The sequence below is a fragment of the Vidua macroura genome, chromosome 3 (assembly GCF_024509145.1).
Source record: "Vidua macroura isolate BioBank_ID:100142 chromosome 3, ASM2450914v1, whole genome shotgun sequence".
NCBI classification, from domain to species: Eukaryota; Metazoa; Chordata; class Aves; order Passeriformes; family Viduidae; genus Vidua; species Vidua macroura.
The window spans coordinates 32,066,720-32,077,384 of record NC_071573.1 but is presented as its reverse complement, the minus strand read 5'-3'; the positions used below and the strand labels follow the sequence as shown (position 1 = coordinate 32,077,384).

At 50.5% G+C, this 10,665-nt stretch overlaps 1 protein-coding gene across 6 annotated transcripts in view; it reads right to left on the bottom strand.

Annotated features, from left to right (window-relative positions):
• Positions 1-2,766: 2,766 nt before the first annotated feature.
• Positions 2,767-10,665, bottom strand: part of STUM (stum, mechanosensory transduction mediator homolog) — a 47,778-nt gene continuing 39,879 nt past the window's right edge. For 2 of the 6 annotated variants that reach the window (XM_053974424.1, XM_053974426.1), the window contains exons 3-4: positions 8,405-9,392; positions 2,767-4,860 (exon numbers count right to left, since the gene is read on the bottom strand). In XM_053974424.1, the coding sequence (XP_053830399.1) occupies positions 9,358-9,392 (35 nt within the window). In that variant the 3' untranslated portion in view covers positions 2,767-4,860; positions 8,405-9,357. Of the gene's footprint in view, positions 4,861-6,701; positions 6,839-8,404; positions 9,393-10,665 lie in introns of all 6 variants that reach the window. The other 4 variants (XM_053974422.1, XM_053974425.1, XM_053974423.1 and 1 more) reach the window with 3 other exon arrangements.

Genomic DNA, 10,665 nt, shown 5'->3' with positions numbered 1-10,665 from the left:
TCTATTTGTTGGGACTTTGTGCCTCCTACCATTTATTTGGTGTGTATTAACAATGTCAGACCTGCAGGACCTGGGGCCAACTCCCCCCTCTCCACATTGCCTGGTGCCAGGGTGTTCAAACACACTTTCCCTAGTGTAGAAACTTAAGACTTGAAACCACCAGAACAATGGAGCACGGAAAGAAATAGAGGCACAAAATTATTTACTCAAACACCTGACCAGAGCCAGGAAACAAAATCAAATACTTTAATTTCTAGTGACTGACCTCTGTGTCAGAAGGGACTTTTGTTCCAAGATGGTTTACATGCTACTTTCCATGGCAGGAACCCTAGGACTTCTGCAGGGACACACAGTCGGAGATCTGCTTCTCTTGTAGCCGCGGGGTTGGCTCAGAAAAGGGGATATGAGAAGAAAAAGCAGCAGGAGTCTGTAGTAGCAAGATAGAGATGCCACAGATATGTTTCCCCCTTTGCAAAAGATCTGTGGCTAAAAAAGCATTTCCCACTGGCAGCGTGATATCTTTTTCTAGTGCTAGATTCATGTTTCATCTCTTTTTATGACTCCAGAACAGCGAGGGGAGATGGCAGGACCCGTGGGTGGGCTCTGCGGGGTGCCACGTGCTTCCTCCCACCATTCATCAGCCCCAAGCAGGCGCTTCAAACGTGCCCTGATGCGACTGCCACATTCTGCATGTGCCCTGCAGCTGCTTTTCCCACGGGAAATGGCTTTGCAGGAAGGCTCACAGACCCTGTTGTTTACAGGGGGATCATTAAGGATCAGAGGATGTCTCTTAAGCACTTGTGTGCCAGCATGGTACAGCCCACAGTGTGGCTGCCCAGGGAGCATCCCCAGGACAGGTTGGTGCCATCCTATCCTTTGAACCCGTTGTATCCTTTGGCCACGGGTGGGACAGGCAGTGACAGTGGCTGCTTTGGTGGGCAGAGGTTGCAGCATTCTGAGCGTGCTCAGCACTCACACACTGTCTCTGCAGGGATAGTGGCTCCTAATGCCTGTGCTGCCCAGGCTGCTCAGCAGCATGTGGGCCTCTGAATAAACAGAATTTAAGCCTGGAATTTGACATTCATCTGGAATTTGAAACCAAGGCCTGTCCCTTAAAAACCCACAACTTCCCTTCACATCTCTGGCAGTGCAATGCTTAGTGTGCCCTAGACATAAGCATACACTCCTGCCAGTCTTGCAGCTCACATCCTTTTCCACAGGGCTGCAGTTTTCCTGTGGAAACAATCTCTGAAATAGCCTGTGATTGTAATATTACCTCCTAGGATCAGGTGCTACCTTCTCATAGCTGCATGTGGATCTGAATGTGTATTTGGACTGCATGACTTTGAGATTTAGAGATAGTACATGCATACCTTGCAATAACCCTCCTCTGCATGGAGGGTTACTTTTGTAAATGGTTGCTCAGGCTAGTTTGAACAGAATACAGTTGAAATTATGCTTTTCTAAATGTGTATCTCTAAATGATCCAATATCCAGCATGGCCAGCAGTGAGAGCTGCTGGTGGGCAGACCCTGGCTCGCTTTTGGGGTGAGCTGCAAGCCAGGACTTACCCCAGCCTTCCTGCACAAGCTGCTTTTGCCCCACCTGTGAAACAGCAGCCAACAGCCCAAACTCTCCCAGATGGCCTCATGCAAAGCACACCTGGTTACATTGATTGCTCTGGATCTTGCAGGAGGTCACAGCTGCTCCCCATCACCCTGGGAGTGGTGTTGGTGCTGTGGCAGGGGATGCCAGAAATGTGGCATGGAGGTTTTCCCTGTGTCTCGTCTGTCTTCACCCAGCTCCAGTTTTTGACTTTGCTTTCATGTGGTTTGTTGCTAATTTTCCTCCTCCCCATCTGAAATGGTTCCATTAGCAGGGTGTTAAAGAAATCTCTCTGAGATAATTATGCCAGATCTCTCTAGTGGGTTTGCCACGTGCTGGTGTGTCTGCATGGCTGTATAAATAGCATCATACTACTATATATCAGTGTTCAGCCCAAAGCGCTTCCCCTGCTGAGGGCTGAAGCCTGAACAGAAACATACAGCAAGTGAAAGGAGCTTCTGCCTCACCTCCCAGACCCTCAAAGCCATGGGGTGTGAAAAGACCCTTCTTGCTGGTCTTGCACCAATCTGAGTTTGGTCCCCTGATCCAGCTGGGATCTCACATATGTTTCCCTGCCCACAGTGGCTCTGGGGAGGGAGCAGAGCAGTGGTGTTTTGTGGTGTACATCACAGGAGGAGCATGGAGTGTGGATGGCTGAAATATGCAGGTGTTTTAACAAGTTGCTGGTCCTTGCAGCAGGCTGCCTTTCATGGGAAGGCTCTACCACCTGCTCAGATCTGCTCAGGTGTCTGTGGCCAAGCTCCTGACAGCATGTGGCCTGTTCTTTCACAGGGAGCAGGGATAATAAGTTAAATAATAAGTTAAAATTGCAAATGAAACCCAGTCAAGAAGGACTGCTGATAGGCATGTGCACAAGGGAACACAGGGTGGCTTTTCTACCTCCCTTGTCTCCATTCCAGAGATTCAGGTGAAGCTCCTCACCAGCCTTCTGCTCTTCTGGAAGGTTCTGGTTGCGAATTCCTTAAGGAAGCCATGCCCTGGCCCTTGCCTCCTCTCCTCAGGGGATGTGGGTGTGGGCTGGTGTCTGCTGGATGCTCTCCATCACCCCACTGGTGGGAGGAGAATGAGAACCCATTTGGAATCAGGGATGATGGGGTTTCTCCAGGTGACATAAAGAGACTCTACATTTCATTCCAGCTGTCCAGCAATAGAATATATTTAACTTTAAAAAAAAAATATCCACAGTATCAAAACACAAGAAGTCACAATCCAATACTCAGTGATATAAATAGGCATACAAATGGTCCTCTGCAACCCCTCAGTTTGGCCTCCAGTATGAAAATGAAAGGTGGGCTCACCAGCAAGGTGCAAACAGCACATGTGGGCAGACCCCTGCTCCCTCCTTCCAAAGGTGGAAAATCTGAGGTACCCACGCATGGCCAAAACAAGGAGAACACAGACTTGAGCCAGCAATCCCCCTCCCAGCCTTGGGAACCGTGCCTGTGCTGGTGTGTGGTGGCTGAAGGAGGGGTGTGGGCCAGGGTGGGATCGCTTGCTGGGTGTCTGGGGGAGCACTGCTATCACCTCCAGCAGTGCTGGTAGAGGTGAACCCCTGTTTTGATCCCAAGCCAAAATGTGCCATTCCCTTTCACCTGCCTGTTGAAAGCATTCTCAGAGCTGGAAGATGGATTGAGCTACTCTGGCCTTTTCCATTCTTAGAGCCTGAACAAAAACTTCACTTTCCACTGCAGCATTCCAGCAGTGGGGACAGGGCATTGTTGCTTCCCTCTGGCCAGTTGGGTGGGTGCAAGAGAAGCAGGACTTGAATTTAGCCTGGCTTAGGTATTTGTACAGATGACAAGAGGAGGAAGGATGGGTTGTGGGTAGCATGAGCTCTGGTGGGATTCACTGTAATTAACCCTCGTTCAGATGGTGCCACTGTGACCTGGGGTTTTGCACCATGCTGCTCCCACAGGGGGATGGGAATGCTGAGGGCCAGTTTGGGAAATAAATTGCAGCACTGCTTCAAAGTGCACAGTGTGTATGAGCATGAAGCAAAGTCAGCTGGAAAATACAGGGCTGTGTTGCCACACCATGGTTAACAAGCGTGTGGATGAATACATTGCTTTTACCTGGGAGGAGTGTCAGATCTAGCCAGGGTCTCCTTGTACTTGGGGTTCAGATGTCAAGGAACTCTTGGTGGTGTCTTGCAGTGGATGTAGTTTGGGCTGGGTAGCAATAAAATGCACCCTGGCTGGAGTGTATGCATGTCTGTGAACTGGAGGGTCAGCCCAGAACAAGCAGGAGGCAAGGAATAAAACAGCCCTCTGAAGAATCCTGGGACTGTAAGCTTCAGCTTCCTGTCCACAGAGCTCAGCACAACACTCACAGCAAGACTTAAGGGGCAATTTCCAGCACAACTGGAAGGTCTTTAATAAAATGTGTGACAGCCAGTGCACACGGGAGGGACATGCAGCTTTGTGTCTTGGGAAGCACGGGGTGTGGCACAGGTGGACTTCCCTCTCACATCTAACTCTCCTGACCCCACGGCTGTGTGTGCCAGAGCTGCTCCCAGCACAAAGCCCCACTGATCTTCCCTGCTGTGACTGCCACAGCTGAGAGCAACCCCAAACCCCCGCAGCAAGTATGGCCAACCAGGCAAAAGGCTGGGAGGGTGGGAGTCACCTGCCAAAGGACCTTCTCCATGGTAAATATGGATTTGGTAACACCAATGAACTTGGAAAAATGGTCCTGTGCCCTCTGTTGCAATGGTTGGGCTGACCCAGGATGAAGTGGGTTTTTCACTGAGTTGGTCCCTACCTAGAATTGCTTTCCAATGAGTAGTAAATCAGTTGTTCAGCCCAGCTGGGTTCAAGTACCAAGAAGCTATTTCATTAAAGCCCTTTGTTTTGGTTGTTGTTTTGTTTTGTTTTTGAGAAACCTGGTTTTCACAATCAGAAAGGAGCAGCGAAAATTCTGTGTTGCTGGCAGATGGGGGTGAAGCAACTGCATTTATTCTTCATTACCCACGATCACTCTTTAGCTGTAAAACTCGCATGTCAAACATCTACATTTACAAAGCAGGTGATGGTGCTAGGATAGCTGGGAGCCACGCACTTCGGACCACAGGAAGGGCTCGGGCTGTGCCCTCTGGCTGTGCTGGTTTGCAGCTGGTCACAGGCACAGCTCCTACAGGAGGGAGGGGAGTTACCCAGCCCCGGTGGAGATGGAGGTGTTGTCCCCTCTGCAATGCTTCGGAAGGAGGTGTGAGAGCACTGGGTGGTTAATTTTACCCTAAAGAGAAAGAAAGTAATTGTTGATAGGGGAAAGCTCCAGATTTCCACTCGTACCTGTGTCTTCACAGCATGGCTCTTGTCAGTGCCTGGATTGTGGGCGCCAGACACGCCCCTCCAGATGCTGCCAGCTGCCCACAGAACTCTGACCTCTTGTGAGAGGAAGAAAACCAAGTCATAGTGGAGGGTGTGGTACTAAAGATGGGAAGAGCAGAACCCTCTGGTGGCCACAGCCCTGCCCTGGGCTCAGTCTCTGAGCTCCCCACAGCTTGCCATGGGGAGACCTGAAGCCAGGGTGAGGGGCTCACCATTGCCTGAGAGCAGGCTGCTGTCACACCTGGGCTGGAGGGAGCTTTATTCAGGGCTATTGGAAAAAGCAGAGGGATTTATCATTTTTATTACTACCACAGGACAGCCTTGGGGAAAATGCAATTTGATGCTTGCTGCCTGGCAGCAAGGCCAATCTATAAAGTGGCTCCTGTCCTAAAGCTGAGAGTGGGAAACTGTCTGCTTCTAAATAAAATCAATTAAGCAAATCATCACAGTAGGCAAAAATAAGGCTTTTTGTCCTGGGTGTCATTTGACAGATTTCAGAGCCTCTGAAGTGGTGCACTGAGTGTTTTCTTGGCTTCACCAACTCAATAAGAAGGTGAAAGCTAAGAGAAAATTTTACAGAGCAAAACCTGAAAGTAAATTATAAATCCCACACCTCATCTGTGCAGTGCTCTGACTCCCTTATGCAATAAATGCAGACAGCACCCAGACCTAACCAAAGTGATGTTCTCAGAGACCTGCAGCCATCCCAGGGAGGGCAGCATTTCCATTCGATCCTTTCCCAGCCAAACCAATTCTCCCATCCTAACTAGAGCACAGAGACAGACAGCACCAAATGTGGCCCAAAAGGTCGGCAAAACCCTGGTGGTGCTGATGAGGAGCTTATTCTGTCCATTTTTGTTCCCAGGGGACCTTTTGTGCAGGTGCTAGGTCTCTGGGATGGGGCATCTGCTGCTGATGTGACATCTGATGCCACAGGAGATGTGACTTTTGGCAGTTTAGGCCCAGTGAAAATATCAGCTTGTTTATTCCTCCCCAGCCAGAGGCTTCTTGTGCTGCCTGTCCACTACACATTTAAATCCACCTTCTAAAAGTGAACCCAACTTCACAGGCACCAGAAGAAGTTGTTAAGCCACACTTGCTGCTCCTATTTCAAAGGTTTTGCCTGGTTCCTTTTATCCATGGCCTGTTATCCATGTCTGCAGGGGCTCCGGCACACCCGTCCTGACACCGCAGCACAACTGACTTGATGCTTAGGCAGTGTTTGGTGTTTGCACTCGACCCAGCCATTCTGGTTTGGCAAAAGTGAGGGGTAACCATTGCTCTTTGTCACTGCACATGCTGCAGCTGAGTGGGCAAGTGGTTTGTGTGACTTCAGGGCCAGTTATAGACCTCAGAAAAAGCGTTCTCACTGATGATAGCAGCAGCTTGTGAAGGTGTTTTCCAGATGTGCTACAGATTCCCCGTTTGCTACTGGTTAGGATCCTCATTACCCTTTATTTTCCCAGGTGGGAAATGGAGGAGCAGAGATGGTCTGTCTCACAGGACATGCTGAAGCTCAGTTCTGTAACACCTGAACAGCCCAGCAAGCCACAGAGCTGCAGATGCCACAGCACAGGCCACTCCCTGAACCAGTCCCTTTGGTAGAAATGGACAAAGACACTTGAAATAGTGAATGATGTGAGGCGAAATCCTTCTGGCCATCGCTGTGGCAGTGTTACTCTTGAGGAGCTCATCCCCTGGCTTTAGTGCAGATCCCAGATGGCTCTTGGGTTTTCCACCACTGACCTGCTTGATTGGTTTTCTCCAGCTGCTGCTCTCCTCCAAGCCTCTCCCTGGCAAAGCAATGTAACTGGCTCGCTGCAGCCTGGCATTCTGGCAGGATAACTGTGTTGCTTTTCCTCTGGAGCACTTCCAGCCCTGGGCTAACAAAAAGCACCAACTGGTACTTTGTCTCCCAAGGAAACCTTTGCTCCTCTGCTACCTATGTTGTGTGGCATGTGTTGCTCTAAAAACTGATGGTTTTTCATCTCTTTTCCTCTAAAATGACAAATGCAAAGTCTTCCTGTCTGCACCATGTCATGATCTTCACTTTCTATGCAGTAGCCCAAAAAGTGGAGCTCAGCATCCCTGTTTGGATACAGGGTAGTGACTAAATACCTGTTTCTGTCTGTCCAGCATGGCAGTACAAGCAGCAGTTTAGGGTGTGAGGCAAGAGAAATGCAGCCTGACTTATTCCATGGGTTTGCTTAGGAGACCTGTCCTTTTTCCTTACTGTATACTGCATGCTGTACAAATACACTGAAGTCTGGCTTGGTAAAATGTACAATTAATTGTTTGTGTTACAAATTTGCCTCCTTGTTTTTATATATATATATATATATATATTCCAATTAATACTGCTGAGATCAGAGGAAATGCTTGAGCCAGCATCTTCACAAAGAAAGCTGGTACTCCCAAGGCTCCTAACTCTCTGCCCCTTTCTCCTGTTCAGGCAGCCCAAAGTTTTTTATAGTGCCCAGTCACGAAAGGGTGAAGTGGAAAAAGTCTGTCATTCCTTCTGATGCCTGCATTGGATAAATGGGCATAGTTTAGAGGGGTCCTGTCCCATCACAAATTACTTGGGACTGTGGATGCTGCTTTGTCCTCAGCCCTGAAGAAGGACCTCCTGAGCTGGAAGGGCAAAGAGGTACTGATGCCTGCTTTCCACAAGCTGTGGGCTCACAGCACAGTGTGGGCATTGAGCAGGGAGGAAACTTTCTGGGAAGAGAGGTGTTGCATTAAATCCAGACAGTATCCAGGCATCAGGAGAACAGCAGGGGTTGTGGGGAGGCTAAGCCAGAGGTTTGCTAAACCAAAACTGAAGGAGCTTCCCAGCAGCTCTCTGTGGGATCACTGACAGGTGCCCTGCCCAGCACAGGACTCTCCTTCACCCTTGGTGAGCAGCTCAGGGCACTTGCTGCTTCTTGACACCCCAGCTCCCTTTACAACAGAGGGTGTTTTAGCTGACAGGACCTGTTCTGCATGAAAAATAAAAACCTTTGTTAAAAGGAGACCATCATACCAGGAGAGGCTGGACACTTGCAGGGCAGTGGGGTTTGCTTCCATTGCTTTCTCACTATCTGCCTCCTGGCTGGGAGTGGGTCTCAGCTCTGCCACACTTGGGTGGCTCCCGGTTTTGGCAGAGGGTTTGTGTGAAACTCCTCTGTCTGGAAGGGCCCTCCTTGCACGTCAGCAGCCTGGCTTTGCCCTCTTTCAGCAGGGCTCCTCCTGCCATCTTTTTGGAGAAGAAAAGCATCCAGGTGCTTGACACCAAGCCGAGATCCTCTTGCCCTGCTGTGGTCAGAGGGATCCCTCCACCTGCAGCCACTGCAATTCTGTACATCATGTTCAAACCATGAAATCACAGCCCCACCCCGTTTGGCCACGGGCCTTCCAAACACAACACCTGTCTAGTACCAGGTGGTGATCCTGGAGTTTTGGATACTTACCTGGGGAAGCAGAGCTGGGATGCTGCATCAGCCAGGAGCACTCGTCGTGCTCTAAGGGGATTTGTTTCCAAAGCATGGAGACACTGCCAGCAAGTCGCTTTCAGGGGCAGAAAAAGTCTCATTCTTTGGCTCCCCAGTATTGTTTTACATGAGAGGCTTTTGGCAGTACTTGCTGCCCTTGAGGCTTGGTGCTGCAGGACACCAGTCCTGTGCTAGGAAAAGTGTTCCCTGGGCTGGTGGGAGCTCTGTTTTTTGCATGGTGGCAGCGGATGGAAGCAGGGGATGGCCCCGTCATTTCAGCGGTACAATACGATTTACAGCAAGCACGTTTTTCAAGACATCTGTGGGGACAGAGCTTCAGTGAACATCATATATAGACAGACAGCAGAGGAGGCTGGTTGGACCCTCCTCTACTGCAAAGCAGTCACAGATGGAATTTCAGGGCAGGAAAAAAGTACCACTGGTTTGCTTTTACATCCTGTACATATATCTATGAATAGCTCCTTGGCATTTGATGTTCACAGCCAGCGTCCTTTAACAGCAAGCATAAAAAAGAGGCAGAACGTCTTCAGCGACCTCCCCCTGGGAGCAGAGGGAATGCAGGATCTCCCTCTCCCTTGGTTCAACTGCCTGCCCAGGTGCCACCGTCACCAAGGTTGTTTCCTTGTCTTGGCACCCTTGTCCTCCTTGTCGGCCGCCCACCGCGTGCTGGCCGGGACCAGTCCAAGCCAAGCCGTGCTTGCCTCATCTCCGCTGCTCAGGGGCATCAGTGCAAGTCTGCGCTGGCTGCTCTGCATCTCCGCTCCGCTGGACGGGCAGGTGAACCGGGCAGACACAAGGAGACAAAACAAAGGGGACAAGAAGAGAGACAAAGGGTAATGAAAAGGTCCGTGGCCCACGGCTGCCAAAGGAAATCTGTCGCCGTGTTTCTCTGACCATACTTGTCCCAGCCACTACAGCTGCTGTGGAATCCCCTGTTCCTTGTAGCCTGTGAGGAGGGAGGGGAAGGGAACATGATTAGAGTTAATTCCAAATGAGGACTCTTGGTGAGGCTCAAGCAAGCCACTAACCTGGTTTAGCAAGAGTGGCAAAAACCATGTGGGAAAACAGGGGGGCTGCCACATTCTCTCTCGTGGCCAGGCTGCCCAGGGCAGCCCCCTGCCCTGCTTTAGCCAACAGCTGCCTGGTGCTGCCTCCTTCCTGGGCACAGCCATGTGGATGCTGGCAGCCAGCCCTGTTGCTCTGGCACTCACCTGCCAGCAGCCGGGCACGGGCACCTCTGCTTGAAGAGATTGTAAGAGCACAGCAGGTACCAGCGGTCACCAATTCCAGCCCAATAACCTAAAGTTTTTATGGAGTGTGTTTTCCTGCGGTGCAGGGGAAATGGATGACCTTGTATCCTGCTCGAGAGACACGGCTGCTCCCAAGCACTGCCCTGGTAGGTCGTGCATCTGACATGCATCTCTCCTTGGGATCTACTTGTGTTTGAACCTTGTCCTCCCAGAGCATTGCCAGGTAGGAGGTTGGTTTCCTCTATCCACCTTTTTTTCCCATGCTGGATTTTGCTGATGGCGCTCCGCAGCAGCAACCAATTTATGCTGCAGTTTGCACAGCTGAGCAAACACCTCTTGGAGGAGAAGGGGAATGCCTTGAATCACAGGCTGAAGTGTCAAACACAGATCTTGGGATGCCTCTGATGATATTCTCACTCCCTGGCTCTGCACTTGCTTTGCTCCAGCCCAGCAGAATTACAGGTGCTTTTGTTAGGGCACAGCAGCCATCCAGTGCGCCTGGAGGAAACCTGATCTTTTCAGCAGCAAAACCAAGGAAACTGCCTGGATCCCTGTTCCTTCAGATCCTTTCCTCTTCCTGTGGCCATGAGGTTTGATGTACTTCCCAGCCAAGATAGCGAAGCCCTAGGGGTCCACACTGTGTGGCAGCCACATGGATGTTGCAAGGACTCAAGCAGCCTGTCCTGCTGCTTGTCACAGCTCCTTGGGGCCCCAGATTATTTACTGTCCTGCACACAGTGGTTGAGGGCAGGCTGCAAATCGCACCGGGGACAGCTTCATCTGCTGTGGGGGCTAGGGCAGGGAAGGGCAATGGGAGAGCACCTGCAGCTCCTGTGCTAGTACAGGATGATGAGAAAAATACTGGATTTCTTAACGCTTTCCTAAGTGGTTGCAATGACTGTGCCAGAAGCTTTCCCCACTTTCCTTTCCAGAGAAGCTTGTTATTCTGACTGTATCAATGCAAAAAAA